Source organism: Hyla sarda, chromosome 8 (genome assembly GCF_029499605.1).
Source record: "Hyla sarda isolate aHylSar1 chromosome 8, aHylSar1.hap1, whole genome shotgun sequence".
NCBI classification, from domain to species: Eukaryota; Metazoa; Chordata; class Amphibia; order Anura; family Hylidae; genus Hyla; species Hyla sarda.
Genome location: NC_079196.1, coordinates 155,485,584 through 155,502,555, shown reverse-complemented (window position 1 = coordinate 155,502,555; position 16,972 = coordinate 155,485,584). Strand labels below are relative to the sequence as shown.

Below are 16,972 nucleotides of genomic sequence, written 5' to 3'. Positions count from 1 at the left end.
TAAGGGGAAAAAGAATAACCAAATAGTTATGTGGGGACCTAAAAACAGAAAAAGTGAAGGTGATAAGAGAATAAATAAAGCCAAGTATAAATTATAATCAAACAGAAATAAAAGGAAAATTATCTAAATAACAAAAGGACCGTTACATTAGAAATATGTACTTCAGGGTCAAAAGGAAATCTAAACTAAACTAAAAAAGTAGACATGTCAACTCGGTCATTGAATCCCGCAGGACCCTGGACATATGTCTGATCATGCGAGATTCATACTGCAAAAGAAGATTGTGTAAATCGCCTCCTGTGTCAGGCATGACAATTTTTTGGAGGCCACCGAATTTAAGGACTTCAACATTGTTTCCATGACATTTCATGAGATGCTCGGCCAATCTAGGGATCCCTGTGCCTTTCTTTAAAGTATACAGATTTTCTCTGAAGCGTGTACATAGCTGACCTTTGGTTTTGCCTATGTAAAAACGGGGACAGTGGCAAACTATATATATATATATATATATATATATATATATATATATATATATAAAAAATAAACTATGTAGATAAATATAATGAAGAAATTATATGACCAGTCCTCAAGGATATTGAAAAGAGTGAAAAAGAGAAAGAATAGAAAGGAAGAAGCAAAAAGATGGAGATAAAAGATGTGGACAAATTGACAGATAGTAGATCACAAATAAAAGTATGGAAATTAAAATGATGCTGACTACAGTAATCCTATCTTGATTACAGTGATAATAAAAATACCTGCAAAATAAACTTAAACAATCATGTACATTTATTAATTGAAAATAATAATAAAATAATATTAAAACACCTGGGCAGGGCCCTTGCCCAGGTATTAGAGATATGCTTAAAAAAATTAACTTATAAAATTTCTTGTAAATGGTAGATTGCCAACCTTCTCATAAAAATAATTGTTTATAAAATATTTAATATAAAATAGCAGCCAATGACCAAAGTCAATGTGATAGTTCTAGTCTATTTTAGCAGCCACAGTAGTTGGGATTGTTCATCTCATGAAGCCAATGTACTGTATTGGTAACAAAATGGATACAAATTGTCTGCTAAATATAGCAGATGAGATGAGCGATACAGTTATACCTCCCACTTTACTTCAAAGAACGATCACAGTATAGGACATTCAGAGCGGTACCTTACTTGCAGTCTTCACCGTGTTGCACAGCAGCTGACTGTCTCCGGAGCAGGAGTCTGCCGCTCCGGAGACAGTCAGCTGCCGTGCAACACGGTGAAGACTGCAAGATTATTAGATTTTTCTGGCTAGATAAGGCATCTCATGTCATGCATTACTGCTTTTGAGAAAAGATCAATTGGAGAACCAGGGTTATATGTGGCTGGATTACCCCCTGAAAAAAAAGTAGTCGGTGTTCTCTATAGGTATTTCATCATGTGGAGCACTTAACAACTCTGCTAGCATGCGAACATATTCATTATCACTGGTATCAAAACCCTGAACTGTGCTAAAGCCTACCGGGCCTATCTTGGTATGGAATCACACCTTCCTTTGGAGAAACAGAATTGACAGACATGTTGTTATGTACTTTGTGAAGGGTCATTTTTCTAGTAGCTTTGAAGAGATCTATCTCAAAATTCACTATATGAAAATTATTGATAATTAAGGCCTTTAGACAGTGCTTTGATGCATTCTACTGGTTTAACCTCCTCTGAGATGTTAATAACATTGTCTATCGACTCTCTTCGTTCCTGGACTGACTGACTTCCTTTTCTGGTTAGCTCTTGTTGGACCTCGCCCTCTTGCGCTTCCCTCTCCTTGTCTTGCGTATAAAGGGACCTCACTAACTAAATCTGTATTTCCTAATGATGGCCTAGAATCTTTAGTGGACTCGTCGGACACACTAGTGTTGGAATCGGTCATCCAATAATCCGGAATACGGCGTTTTTGCTGGAAGTACCATCAATTTCCGCCTCTAGCACCTCCTCTAGAATGTCTCTGGTTCTTCCATTTGAATCCTTTTTTGTCCCAGATAAATTTGTCCCGTTTACGCTCCTTGACCTCTATTTCAGTAATTTTATTTTTCTTGTCTAAGTTGTTAAAGAACATTTCGGCCTGTTGGGGGGACTATCTAGTACGGAGTTCCTTTTTTAGTTCTGCAAAGATCTTCAGTAATAGTAAGATATTCCTGTTGGTTCTGTTCCAAAATAAGAGTAAATAGCTTTTCAGTGTGGGCAGCATGTGCACTTTACCAAGCTAACATGAAGTGCTGATTTTCCAAGAACGGAGACAGGGTTTCTCAGGGACACGTCCACTTTCTTGGTAAGAAAGGGACACGTCCACTTTCTTGGTAAGCCTTCAAGGAGTTTATGGTCCAAAAGAGCCTCAACTCTTTATCTGCTAGGTTAGTAACTTTAAACTCGAGTGCCTTCACACTCAGTACTCGTATTTCATCAAGGCTGTTACATGACGTAAAGGACGTCCCTGCGCCGTCTCTTCTTGTTGGTGAAGGTCCCGAGGATTCCGCTGCCTGAGTATCCATATCCATACTATATATATATATATATATATATATATATATATATATATATATATATATATATAAATGGGTGATTACCACTTTAAGGTGCTCAATCTCCTAAGTAGCAGGTTAGTAAAACAGTAGTGAGACAGAACAGGGGAGAGCACACAAGAGGCAGCTTCACCTGTATGCGGTATGCAGCGTAGTCTCGGCAACCTTATTCTATACTTCCTCTGGGGTGCACATACTAACGTATGAAGTATCAATAAATCATAAACAAAAGAGCACATACTCACCACTCGGCAGAGGTAGAGGCGTATTAGGGTACAATGGGGTGCTGGGTCACCGCATCGGCACAGATGAATGGCGCTCGGAGGCAATGACTGCAGTTATGCACGTTAGTGCGGGCTTCTTCCGGCCTCAAAATTATGTCATCATGCCACGGTATATATCAGCGTGGGGACTGAGTGAAGTTACCATAGTAACATTAAACAAAAAAGGACGGGAAGTGACATGGATTAAAAACCACCACTGCATGGAGGAGATAAGAGATAAGGTGAAAAAGAATAACCAAATAGTTATGTGGGGACCTAAAAAACAGAAAAAGCGAAGGTGATAAGAGAACACCAAGGGATGAAAATAGGAGGACAACTAAATTAATGAAGCCAAGTATAAATTATAATCGATCAGAAATAAAAGGAAAATTATCTAAATAGAAAAAGGACAGTTACATAAGAAATATTTATAATGTAACTGTCCTTTTTCTATTTAGATAACTTTCCTTTTATTTCATAGTAACTTTAAACTCGAGTGCCTTCACACTCAGTACTCGTATTTCATCAAGGCTGTTACATGACGCAAAGAACGCCCCTGGGCAGTCTCTTCCTGTTTGTGAATGTCCCGAGGATTCCGCTGTCTGAGTATTTATATCCATACTATATATATATATATATATATATGTATATATATAGGCAGCAGGTTCCCCACATTAGGTAGTAGCAGGTTTCCCACATTAGGTAGCAGCAGGTTCCCCACATTAGGTAGGCAGCAGGTTCCCCACATTAGGTAGTAGCAGGTTCCCCACATTAGGTAGTAGCAGTTTCCCCACATTTGGTAGAGTGGGGATCAAAAGTTTGGGCACCCCAGGTAAAAATTTGTATTAATGTGCATAAAGAAGCCAAGGAAAGATGGAAAAATCTCCAAAAGGCATCAAATTACAGATTAGACATTCTTATCATATATCAACAAAAGTTAGATTTTATTTCCATCATTTACTCTTAAAAAATAACAGAAAACAAAAAAATTGCATCTGCAAAAGTTTGGGCACCCTGCAGAATTTATAGCATGCACTGCCCCCTTTGCAAAGCTGAGACCTGTCAGTGTCATGCATTGTTCTCAATCATCATCTGGGAAGACCAGGTGATGTCAATCTCAAAGGTTTTAAATGCCCAGACTCATCTGACCTTGCCCCAACAATCAGCACCATGGGTTCTTCTAAGCAGTTGTCTAGAAATCTGAAACTGAAAATAGTTGACCCTTACAAAGCTGGAGAAAGTCTATAAGAAGATAGCAAAACATTTTCAGATGTTAATATCCTCTGTTCAGAATGTAATTAAGAAATGGCAGTTATCAGGAACAGTAGAAGTTAAAGCAAGATCTGAAAGACCAAGAAAATATTAGACAGAACAGCTCGCAGAATTGTGAGAAAAACTATTCAAAACCCACGTTTGACTGCACAATCCCTCCAGAAAGATCTGGCAGACACTGGAGTTGTGGTACACTATTCCACTATAAAGAGATACTTGTACAAATATGGTCTTCATGGAAGAGTCATCAGAAGAAAACCTCTTCTACATCCTCACCACAAATATCAGCATTTGAATTCAGCAAATGAACATATAGACAAGCCTGATGCATTTTGGAAACAAGTTCTGTGGACCGATGAGGTAAAAATTTAACTTTTTGGCCGGAATGAGCAAAGGTACGTTTGGAGAAGAAGGGGAACAGAATTTAATGAAAATAACCTCTGTCCAACTGTTAAGCATGGGGGTGGATCAATCATGCTTTGGGGTTGTATTGCAGCCAGTGGCACAGGGAACATCTCATGAGTAAATGGAAAAACGGATTCAATAAAATGTCAGCAAATTTTTGGATGCTAACTTGATGCCATTTGTGAAAAAGCTGAAGTTAAAGAGAGGATGGCTTCTACAAATAGATCATGATCCTAAACACACCTCAAAATCCATGGGGGATTACATCACGAGGCGTAAACTGACGGTTTTGCCATGGCCTTCACAATCTCCTGACCTCAACATAATTGAAAATCTATGGATAGACCTTAAAAGAGCAGTGTGTGACAGACAGCCCAGAAATCTCAAAGAACTGGAAGACTTTTGTAAGGAAAAATGGGCAAAGATACCTCAAACAAGAATTGAAAGACTCTTGGCTGGCTAGAAAAAGCGTTTACAAGCTGTGATACATGCCAAAAGGGGCAGTACAAGATATTAACTCTGCAGGGTGCTCAACCTTTTGCAGATGCCATTTTTTTTGTTTTCTGTTATTTTGAAAGTGTAAATGATGGAAATATCTAACTTTTGTTGACATATTATAAGAATGTCTAATCTGTAATTTTGTTGCCTTTTTTAGATTTTTCCATCTTTCCTTGGCTTCTTTATGCACATTAATCCAAATTTTTACCTGGGGTGCCCAAACTTTTGATCTCCACATACATATCAATATTCACTGTAGATGGCTATATATAAGTACACATGTATAGCTATATAGAGATACACATGTAGACACACATACATGGATACATATAAATACAAACACACATATAGATAGCTATACATAGATACATACACAGGTATAGCTATATATACACACACATATATATATATATATATATATATATATATATGTGTGTGTATAAATAGAGGCAGACCACGTTGGGCCCCATAGCAGTTGCGTTGTCTGCCTCTTTGGGTGCTACACTACTGGGCACAGTATGGATTAGCTTCAGCAGGCAGACTGGCTCAGCTTTCAGGTACAGAGCTCAGGATTTATCAGACTGTGGTCCTCTCCTGCATAGAGCACATGCTATGCCCCACCTCCTGTGTTCTATCCTAAAAATAGGTGATACTAGAGACATATTTCCACTAAAAGCAATCAATTAACAGGGAAGGGAGACTTGAGCTTTGTTTTTTTGGGGTAAGAGGTCATTTTTGGTGAATGAAGTTATTTACTATCTCATAGGCTCAATTAGGCTCCTTTCACACTACGAGTATTCATCCGTTATTAAACCTCCGTTTTCTGTGTAAAAATGGATGTATAATAATGGATGAAATAAAGGATGCTAACGGCTCAATAAATATTCATCCGTTAAGACCCGTTATAACATACCTCATGTATGGCCGTTTTAACACCTCTGCCTACAGACTCCCACAGCTGGGACTACTACTACTCCCATCATGGAACAGACTTGTTTATCATGATGAAGGTAGGAAATCCCTGGCTGCGGGAGTCTGCAGACAGCTGGGGAGGCTACATTAATGTTTGTACTACTACCCCCATCATGGAACAGAGTCTATTCCATGATGGGGATTGTAGTACAGGGGCTGAGGGATTGATTGCACAGGGTATAAATAAATCCACCTGCGCATGTATTTATATACCTCTGCCAGCGCATTTATATATACCCCCGCAATGCATCAATAAACATATGACCGCTGCCAATGTATTTATATATATATATATATATATATATATATATATATATATATATACACACCCCGCAGCGCATTTATGCCTGCAGCACTATGAATGAAAAGTATTTCTATCAGCAGCGCATAGGGCCAGCAGACGCCTGCTGGCTCTATGCGCTGCTAATAAATATACTTTTCATTCATAGCCCTGCGGTGGAATATGTATATAGATGCGCTGGGGAGGCAGACATATAGCATTATCTGCCCCCCACAGCGCTTCTATATATTTATATATAGCCCATAAGTATTTCTACTTTTCATTCATTGCGCTGCGGTGGCATATTATGACAAATGTGGGGAATATATATGCGCTGGCGGGGGTCATATATTTATTAATGCGCTGCGGGGGGTATATAAATGCACTGGAAGGGGGTATATATATATATATACGCGCTTGCGGGGGTCATATGTTTATTAATGCGCTGCGAGGGGTATATATAGTGCTGGTGGGGGTCATATGTTTATTAATGAGCTGCGGGGGGCATATTATAAATGTGCTGAGGGGCTAGATATATAGGCTGTCTGTCCCCCTCCTGCAGCGCTATATATCTTGCCCCCCCCCACACAGTGCTTTAAATATGCAAATGGCCCCCGCTGCCACTCACAATGTTCATTTTAAAACCCCATGGAGAGCCCTGATTGGCTCCTCAGTACTGGCCATTCAGGGCTCCCCGCGGGGATTTAAAAATGAAAGTTAAAACACAGGATACATCGCAGGGTTGCGGACCATTGGTGCACTTTACACTATAGAATAATCAGTCACTTATTTCAGAAATGTTTGCATTAAGATTGTCCTGCAATAAATCCTCTTCTATGACTCTGATGCATTTTTTTCTTATTATGATTGGACAGGGAAAATGAGGTATTGAAAGTCCAGCTGAAGAAATATGTTGGCGCGGTACAGATGCTGAAGAAAGAGGGGCAAAATGACAGTAAGTTAAACGATAATGAATTGTATAATGCTGGAAAACTGCTCAGTGCTGCAATTCGCTATGAATGAAGAAAAACATTTCCTGGAAATGTCTCTAGTTTCTGTTAAGATGTTTTGATAGTATTGTTGTTTCTACTTATAAAACCTATCCTGCATATAGAAAATATCTGTTGTATCTTAAATGCAACATATCTTATAAAAGTGTCTTAATTATTTATATCATGTTTTTATATCATTAATTTTTTCTTATACTTATTTTTAAATATAATCATTAATATTCCAGTCTCAATAAGCACGCTTGACTATTTTGTTGTAAATATTGAGAAGTCAGCAAGAATTTTTTTTTTTTTTACAATTAATTTATGTACTATATGCAATCCTGTATCGTAAATGGAGCCTGTCATAATCACTTTAATGCTACACGAACCATCATTGGGTCATAAAGGTGGTCCCCAACAGGTTCTCCCTTCTCTATCAGCCTAGATTAATAGATCTCTCCTTATACCAAAAGAGGGAGAGATCTATCAATCAAGATTGGAGGGGCGTGGAGAAGCAACCAGTGACTGCCCCGATGACTTGTCGTTAGGTCAACAAACCAAGGGCCTAGGGTGACACTTTATTAAGGGGCGGCTGGGGACAGGATTATTTAAATTTTTTTGAAGGCTACCACCATCTTTGGATAAACCCCTTGCATAGCATAAGGGGGTGGAACTAGTGACACTGTGACAGGCGCCTGGTGATTGTATGACAGTTCTTCTTCGGGAGATGGGATGACAAGCTCAGTATTGCCATCTGCTCAGAATCATCTAAAGAGACAGACATATCCTCTCTCACCCTCATGAGATGATGTCCTTTTCATGAGATGATGCTGAGCTGGAGGCATTGCTCAGCTTCTTACAAATCCTCTGTGTTAAGGGGAGGCGGCTTTCACCATTCAGTTGAGATTGCGCCTTTCCCAGTGAAGTGAGGCCCTTCACTTGTGACGCACCTTTTGCTGGTCTTTGTCAGTGACATAGTTATATATATTTTTTTTTTTCTGAAGATGGCTCCACTGGCCTATTCTTATAAATAAAATGATGTTAGTTCTCTCACCCCTGATGGGAGAAGGGGAAGAACAGGGCAATGAGGAGACAGAAACATTGCAACTCATCACTAACCCTGGCATAGATGACCGATCTTAGAAGAAATGCTTGAATTAACCCTTTTTATTATTTTATTTAAATATCATTACTTATTAAGGTGGAGCCCAACAAGGAAAGGGTTAAGTATAAAGAGGGGAGGTGGGACAAAAATAAGGGGTGCATGATTTAATCAGGCCAAGGGCACCACAAAACCTAAATACACCACTAACTATATGGGGCAGAAAGAGGTGTGCATTGCAGTTATTGTGATTCTGAGGCAATGTCCACAAATGTTTTTTTTTGTCAGAAAAATCAATTACACAATCAGTAGCCAAAATATGATATCATCACATGTTGGTTTGCAGTTTTTCACTGTGGATTAGCCCTATTTTATTGGGAATTAAGAATAACAAAGGAACAGCACAATTCAGTACAAGATTTTAGAGCGATGCTGCAATCCTAGAAGTCTTTGGGGATATACTGTATGCATGCTTCAGTTCCATACGGAAGCAGATGGAGGAATTTTCTATTGGATTCGTATGGAATCTGATAAAAAAACGCACAATGTTCCAACACATATGCTATTTGAAAGCATTCTCCCCTAGAAGTTCTGTGTATTACAGTACCATATGGAGGCACCACTTTGGCACACAAAGTGATTACTGTCTTCAGGGGCCCCATGTGCCTTTTTACACATGGCAAACACTTGAGACTTAAATTTTTCCACAGCAAGTCTTAAAGCAAATGTTTCATCTACAAATATAAAAATGTTATTCAAACAAAAGTTCTAAATCATATTTTAAGAATTTTAAGACCTTTTTTACGAATAATTAAAAAAAAATCTTAAAGGGACACTCCACTGGAAAAAACATTTTTTTTAAATCAACTGGTGCCAGAAAGTGAAACAGATTTGTAAATTACTCATATTAAAAAATCTTAATCCTTCCAGTACTTATCAGCTGCTGTATGCTCCACAGGAAGTTCTTTTCTTTTTGAATTTTTTTCTGTATGACCACAGTGCTCTCTGCTGACATCTCTGGAGAGGTTTGCTATGGGGATTTGCTCCTATTTGCTCCTACAGTTCCTGACATGGACAGAGGTGTCAGCAGAAAGCACTGTGGTCGGACAGAAAGGAAATTCAAAAAGAAAAGAACTTCCTGTGGCTCATACAGAAGCTGATAAGTACTGGAAGGATAAAGATTATTTTATAGAATTAATGTACAAATCTGGCACCAGTTGATTTAACAAAAGAAGTTTTCCAGTGTAGTACCCCTTTTAAAATCTTGCAGCTTTCACCTTCATCACTAAGCCTAATAATAGGCTGCCACCTTCTGTTCTGTAGAGAAACATTTTCACAGAAACCACCAATCACTATAAGTGATAATTGTTGCTGTCAATCTTCCCCTCACTGCACAGGTCACAATCCCATAGAAGTCAATATAATGGCAGCTATTAAGTTTATTTTTGAGTTGTTACTTACAGATCATACTTTGATTAGGGCATATTGTATAACATGGAGAAATGTTATGCCATGTACACTGTGATAGTTGTCTTCAATTGGCTAGTTCCATAAATATGTATGTTGCTTATGCTGTAATTAGCTGCTTTACATTACTACATATCAGCCAAAGAACACGATGTTTTTATTTGTTAAAATTACAGTTAAAACCTTTTTAAAAAATTATCAAATGCCAGACTTAAGCTTTTTTTTAATGCTTGTGCGTTTAACCTTGCGGTTTAATTAACATTATATTTTAATAGTTTGGACATTTACGCACACGGCAATACCACACGTGTAGGTTTTATTTTTATTTTTTTATTTGAAAAAATTCAAAAAGGAAGGGGATTTAAACTTTTACTAGGGAAGGAGTTATTGCATATTTATTTATTTTGTATTTAGTTTTTTACACTCTTTTTAGTCTCCATAGGGGACTATAACGTGCAATCTTTAGATTGCATACACTGGTCAATGCTTCTCCATAGGAGAGCATTGATCAGTGTTATCGTGGCTCCATTGCATCAGCATCAGGCAAAGCTGACTGAAAGCCTGGCACACGGATCGGATGGCAGGGAGGAAGGTAAGACACCTCCCCCTGTCCTCTCAGCTGATCGGGATGCCGTGGTTTCACTGCATTTAGTATTGAGAGAGCACACAGGGTCCCGATATCACCGATCCCACCGGGCAGCAAACCTAGAACGATACGGATAAAGTTATTAAATGAAGGGGACAGGGAGAGGATCTTACGAGCATTAAAGGGGTACTCCGCCCCTAGACATCTTATGCTGGGGACCCCCGGGATCGCCACTGCGGCACCACGCTCTGCACGTAATGACGGGCAATACAGGGGCCGGAGCATCGTTATGTCACGGCTCCGCCCTTCGTGACATCACAGCCCGCCCCCTCAATACAAGTCTATGGGGGGGGGGGCGTGGCGGTCGTCACGCCCCAGCCATGACTTGCATTAAGGGGGCGGCCTGTGATGTCACGAGGGGCGGAGCCATGACATCACTCTGCTCCGTCCCCTGTATCACCTGTCATTACGCACAGAGCGAACTCGATCCCGGGGGCCCCCCCAGCAACGGGACCCCAGCGATCTGACATCTTATCCCCTATCCTTTGGATAGGGGATAAGATGTCTAGGGGCGGAGTACCCCTTTAAGGGATAAGAGTCAGATCATGTATAACAACAACAGAATAATGACATTTCCGGATTACTCATTTGAGACGCCAAAAAAAGTATGCGGTACATTTATGTCCTGTGTATGACAGCGAGCATCGGAGTGGTGCTCGCATCATACACGGCAGGTTCCGGCTGCCATTAACCCCTCAGATGCCGTGATCAGTACAGATCATGGCATCTGCAGCAATGCGCATGTTAAAATAGATGATCGGATCGCCCGCAGCGCTGCTGCTGCGATCCGATCATCTGTAATTGCTGTGGGCGGCTTGCGCCCTTTACTTTCACTTCGTCAGCCGCGGCTTCCGACGGCACTTCTTTGCCCGCTCCGTTCCCGGGCGCACAGGTCTCGCTACAGGTGGCGTGTGCGCTCAGGGTTCGGAGCGGGCGCCGTTACAGGAGTCCCGTAGTATATCTTTTTGGCCCGGCGGACATTAGCTCCGCCCACCTGGCCGCATAAGCGCCTCGGCAGCGCGAAAAGGGCCACCAATCAGCGCTGTGCGCGTGTTGGGGCCGCGCAGGGGCCAATCACAGAGCTCCTGGCCCTGACCCGGCCTCTTCCTCCTATTGGCTGGCGTTTTACAGCTGCCTCGGGACACAGACTCTGGGTGAGACTGTTCATTTTTTAACTATGTCCGTGCCCAGAACTGTTCCTCCCTCCAAGCAGATTCCGGGAATATTAGTTACCCATTATGCTTGTAATAGCTGCTCTGCAAAAATGTCAGGTTCTGCTGAACCCACTTGTCCTGCCTGCTCCACTGCTCCCCCAGACCCCCCTGCTATTTCTAACCCAGGTGCCCCTTCAGACGTGGTGAGTTCGGCCGCCCCCTCCAGCCTGGGTTTCCTCCCTCTCCCAGTCTATATCCGACTTGGCACAGGTCTCCCGTTCTGTGGTGACTGCCTTGGAGAGGTCTAACCTTCACTGGCCCTCTAGAAGGTCCCGTTCCCCTTCACCTTACGCTTCGCATAATAAGGGTGCCTCCTCTGACTCTTCCCAGGAGTCTACTGGTAGGCACGGGCATTCCTCTTGCAGGTCTTGCCCGACCACTGCTTCAGGCGACACGCATCACTCTTCTAGAGGACGTTCCCATGGTTGCCGTTCTGGCTCTCCTGAACCTTGTACCAGGTCGGAGTCCCCCTCTTCCAGGGCAGCCTCCACTCGTTCGCACTCTCCTGGAGAGCTAGCGGCCGAGGGTTCCGATTCGGCATCCGATTCAGAGGACCGTTCGGACTCAGTGGACACGGTGAACTCATTGGTTTTGGCCATAAGAGACACCTTTAACCTAGAGGACCCAGGAACTTCGGACGCAGCTCCAGAAGTATCCTTTCTTCGTGCCCGTCCGGCACCCAAAGTGTTCAGCTCTCACGCTGAATTTGAGGCCATTCTAGAATCCGCCTGGAAGCACCCCGAGAAGAAGTCTAAGGGACTGAAGAGAGTCCAAGCGCGATATCCTTTCGCCAAGGACCTTGTTTCCAAAGTGACTTCCTCTCCGTCGGTGGATCCTCCTGTTTCCCGCCTCTCTAAAGCTACTACTTTGCCGCTGGAGGATGCAGCGGCCTTCAAGGATCCGGCGGACAAAAAGGTTGAGTTGTTGGCGAAGTATGCCTTTGAAGCAGCGGGCTCTTCCCTGCTCCCTGCCTTCGCCTCCACCTGGGTGTCTAAGGCCCTCTTGGTGTGGCAATACCAACTCCGTCAGGGCCTTCTTTCAGGTTCTCCCCCGGAAGAACTGTCTGCTCTGGCCCTCCAATGTTCTAAAGCTGGAGATTTCCTGTGTTCTGCTTCCTTGCACTCAGCTCGCTGCGCTGCCTATGCCACCGGTAATTTAGTGGCCCTCTGTCATTCCATTTGGCTTAAAACTTGGAACGCGGACACTGCATCTAAGAAGTCTCTCACCGAGATTCCTTTTACTGGTTCCCGTCTCTTTGGCAAGCGCCTGGATGAGATTATCTCTGAGGCGACAGGGGGCAAGAGCTCTTTATTACCTCAAAACAAATCTAGCACTTCTTTCCGTAGGAAGTCTTCTTCCTTTCAGTCCTTTCGGACGTCTGGCCCCTCTAAAGGGTCCAACCAGGCGCCTCCACGGGACAAGAAGGTTCCCTTTTTCAAGGCCCGTCCCTCGTGGAAGTCGGACACCAACCGGCCCGACCGTTTTGCAGCCAAAGCGGGCAACCGCAAGCCCACTTCTGCATGAAGGGACGCCCCCACCGGCAGCCTTTTTTCGGGTGGGATGTCGTCTTTTGTTTTTTCGGGATGTTTGGACCATACACATTCAGGACTCCTGGGTCAGGAACGTGGTGTCCAACGGATACCGGATAGAATTTGCCTCCTTTCCGAGGGCTAATTTTTTCCAGTCCCATGCTCCCCGATCTCCCTCGGATTTCGGGAGGCTCTTCAGTCCCTTCCCGTCCAGGGTGTCACTATCCCAGTTCCTTCAAGGGAACGCTTTCGGGGTTTTTATTCCAATCTTTTCGTGGTTCCCAAGAAAAACGGTTCTGTGCGGCCAATCCTGGATCTCAAACGTCTCAACAAACATCTTCTTATCCGCCATTTCCGAATGGAATCTCTCCGTTCAGTGATGGCATCTATGGATCAAGGGGAGTTTCTTTCCTCAGTGGATATCAAGGATGCCTACCTCCACGTTCCAATTTTTCCCGGACACAAGCGGTATCTCCGCTTTGCGGTTCCGGAAGGTCATTATCAATTTGTGGCTGTCCCTTTCGGTCTGGCCACAGCGCCACTAGTCTTTACCAAGATTCTGGCGCCTGTGCTAGCTCTGTTACGGTCAAGAGGGGTCTCAGTGATACCCTACTTGGACGACCTCCTACTTGGACGACCTTCTCATCAAAGCCTTCACCAGAGCCCAGGCCCTGGAGAATGTGAACCTCACTCTTCAGACCTTATGTCGCTTCGGGTGGATGGTCAGCCGAGACAAGTCAGTTCTCTCCCCCACCCAGTCTCTGGTCTTCTTGGGGCTTCAGTTCGTCTCTGCCTCGGCTCGGATTCGCCTTCCACCGGACAAACGTCTGGCCCTCTTGTCGGGAGTGCGCTCCCTCCGGACACCATCCCCGGTCTCCATCCGTACTTGCATGAAGTCCTGGGTCAGATGGTGGCAGCCATGGAGGCCGTACCCTTTGCCCAGTTTCCTTACCGTCCTCTTCAGCTGGCGATTCTTGCTCGATGGGACAGGTCCCCTCTCTCTCTCGATCGCAAGATTCTTCTCCCGCTCTGGACTCTGCGGTCTCTGCGCTGGTGGCTCCGCTCCCCTCTTCTTCTTCAGGGTCGTTCGTTCTTCCCCTTCCACTGGCAGGTGGTCACGACGGACACCAGCCTGTCGGGCTGGGGGGGTGTTTTCAGGGATCAGATGGTTCAGGGCCTCTGGCCTCCCCAAGTAGCCCTTCTTTCCATAAACATTCTGGAACTGAGGGCGATTTATCTGTGTCTGAAGCATTGGGAGTCCCTGCTTCTGGGTCACCCTGTCCGTGTCCAGTCGGACAATGCCACAGCTGTGGCATACATCAATTGGCAGGGCGGCACTCGCAGCTCAGCGGCCATGTCCGAGGTCTCAAAGATCCTCCTCTGGGCGGAACAAGTGGTTCCAGCCATTTCGGCGATTCACATTCCGGGGGTTCTCAATTGGGAAGCGGATTTCCTCAGTCGGTCCTCAGCCGACCCCGGAGAGTGGTCTCTTCTTCCGGAGGTGTTCGCGCAGATCTGCGACCTCTGGGGGACCCTGGAGGTGGATCTCTTCGCGTCTCGACACAACTGGAAAGTTCAGAAGTTTGTGTCAAAGACAAGGGACCCCCTGGCTCTAGCCGCGGATGCCTTAGGGATTCCGTGGTCTGGCTTTGTCCTGCCCTACCTGTTCCCTCCTCTCCCCCTCCTTCCCAAGATTCTGAGGAAGCTCAAGGCGGAAGGAGTCCCCGCCATTCTGGTGGCTCCAGACTGGCCTCAAAGGGCTTGGTACGCCGACGTGGTCTGGCTTCTGGACGACGTTCCATTCCGCCTTCCTCTTCGTCCAGACCTACTGTCACCCCAATTTACAGTTGCTGCATTTGACGGCGTGGCGGTTGAGACTGCGGTTCTAAGGGCCCGCGGCTTCTCTTCCCAGGTGATTTGCACCATGCTTAGGGCTTGCAAGCCCTCCTCTGCGAAAAATTTACCACCGTACCTGGCGCTCTTACTTTCGTTGGTGCAAAGCTCATTCTTTTTCTCCAGTTACCTTTTCCGTGCCCCGTCTCCTTTCCTTTTTACAGTCGGGGTTGGAACTAGGGCTGGCTCTCAGTTCCCTTAAGGGTCAGGTTTCGGCCCTTTCTATTCTTTTTCAGCGTCCTCTGGCTTCCAATTCTCATGTCCAGGCCTTCCTCCAAGGTGTGGCACATGCGGCCCCTCCTTACCGGTCCCCTTATCCCCCTTGGGACTTGAACTTAGTTCTAGGCGCTCTCCAGGGCGCACCCTTTGAGCCCCTTAGTGCCCCTTCGCCTCCGTTCCTGGAAAGTGGCTTTTCTTATAGCTATTACCTCCATTAGGAGAGTTTCTGAACTGGCAGCTCCCTCCTGCTGTTCCCCTTTCCTGATAATTCATCAGGACAAGGTTGTTTTCCGACCATATCCGTCTTTTATGCCTAAAGTTGTTTCGGCCTTTCATCTCGACGAGGACATCATCCTTCTGTCTTTTTGTCCCGCTCCTTCTCATCCCAGGGAGCGCCTGCTTCACAAATTGGATGTGGTTCGAGCGGTTCGGACTTATCTTTCCGTGACCTCTTCCTTTCGTCAGTGCGATTCTTTTTTCATCCTTACGGAAGGCCGGTGAAAGGGACAGCCTGCTTCTAAGGCCACCATTTCTCGGTGGATCTGATGTGCTATTTCGGAAGCTTACCGCTGCAAGGGGAGGACCCCACCTTTCAGGGTTTTGGCTCATTCCACCCGCTCTGTTGGAGTATCCTGGGCTCTCCAAAACAAGGCCTTGGCCTCGCAGATCTGTAAATCGGCCACTTGGTCATCTTTGCACACTTTTTCAAAATTCTATCAGGTTCATACCTTCGCATCGGCTAATGCTAGTCTGGGCCGTAAGGTGTTGCAGGCGGCGGTGGTACTGCCGACTGCCTGACCTTTTTATTCTCTGCCCACCCAAGGAACGGCTTTGGTACGTCCCAGAGTCTGTGTCCCCCGATAGAGAAAAGGAGATTTTTAAGACTTACCGTAAAATCTCTTTCTCAGAGGATCCATTGGGGGACACAGCTCCCGCCCCTTTTCTGGGGTTTTCTTTTCGGTTATCTGACCGAGGGAGTGTTCAGTTATTGTTCTTCGGGTTCTCGGACAGTTCATGGTTTTTTCCTTTTACCTGTCAGTCTCCTCCTATTGCTCTGAGACTAAACTGAATTGCTCAGTGGCCTGGAGGCGGGTATATCCTGCTGGGAGGAGCCGACTTTTTGGTTACCATAGTGTCAACCTCCTAGAGACAGCAGCCTGTGTCCCCCAATGGATCCTCCGAGAAAGAGATTTTACGGTAAGTCTAAAAAAATCTCCTTTTTATAAACATATTTGATATTGCCGCATGCGTAAATGTCCGAACTATCAAAATATAATGTTAATGATCCCGTATGGTGAACAACGTAAATGTAAAAAAAAAAAAGAGTCCAAAAATGCTGCTTTTTTGTCACATTTTGTTCAAAAAAAATTTATAAAAAATTATCTAAAAGTTTTATATATGCAAATGTAATACCGATAAAAAGTACAGTTGACTACCCTATATATGGAAAAATAAAACATTTATAGGTGGTCAAAATAGATTACTGATTTTGTACAAAAAGTTTAAGATTTTTTTTAAGCGGTACAAAAATATAAAAGTATCTAGCCATGGGTATCATTTTAATCGTATTGACCCACAGAATAAAGAACACGTCATTTTTACCGTAAATTGTACAGTGTGAAAACGAAACCCTCCAAAATGTGCAAAATTGTGGTTTTCATTT

General features: G+C 44.0%; 1 protein-coding gene across 9 annotated transcripts in view; it reads left to right on the top strand.

Annotated features, from left to right (window-relative positions):
- SNX29 (sorting nexin 29) overlaps positions 1-16,972 on the top strand; it is an 819,108-nt gene that overhangs the window by 267,066 nt on the left and 535,070 nt on the right. For all 9 annotated transcript variants that reach the window (XR_008847045.1, XM_056534825.1, XM_056534821.1 and 6 more), the window contains one exon: positions 7,123-7,202. Coding sequence is in view for 8 of the 9 variants with exons in the window: in XM_056534825.1 (XP_056390800.1) it covers positions 7,123-7,202 (80 nt within the window). In the remaining variant the exon portion in view is untranslated. The remainder of the gene's footprint in view (positions 1-7,122; positions 7,203-16,972) is intronic.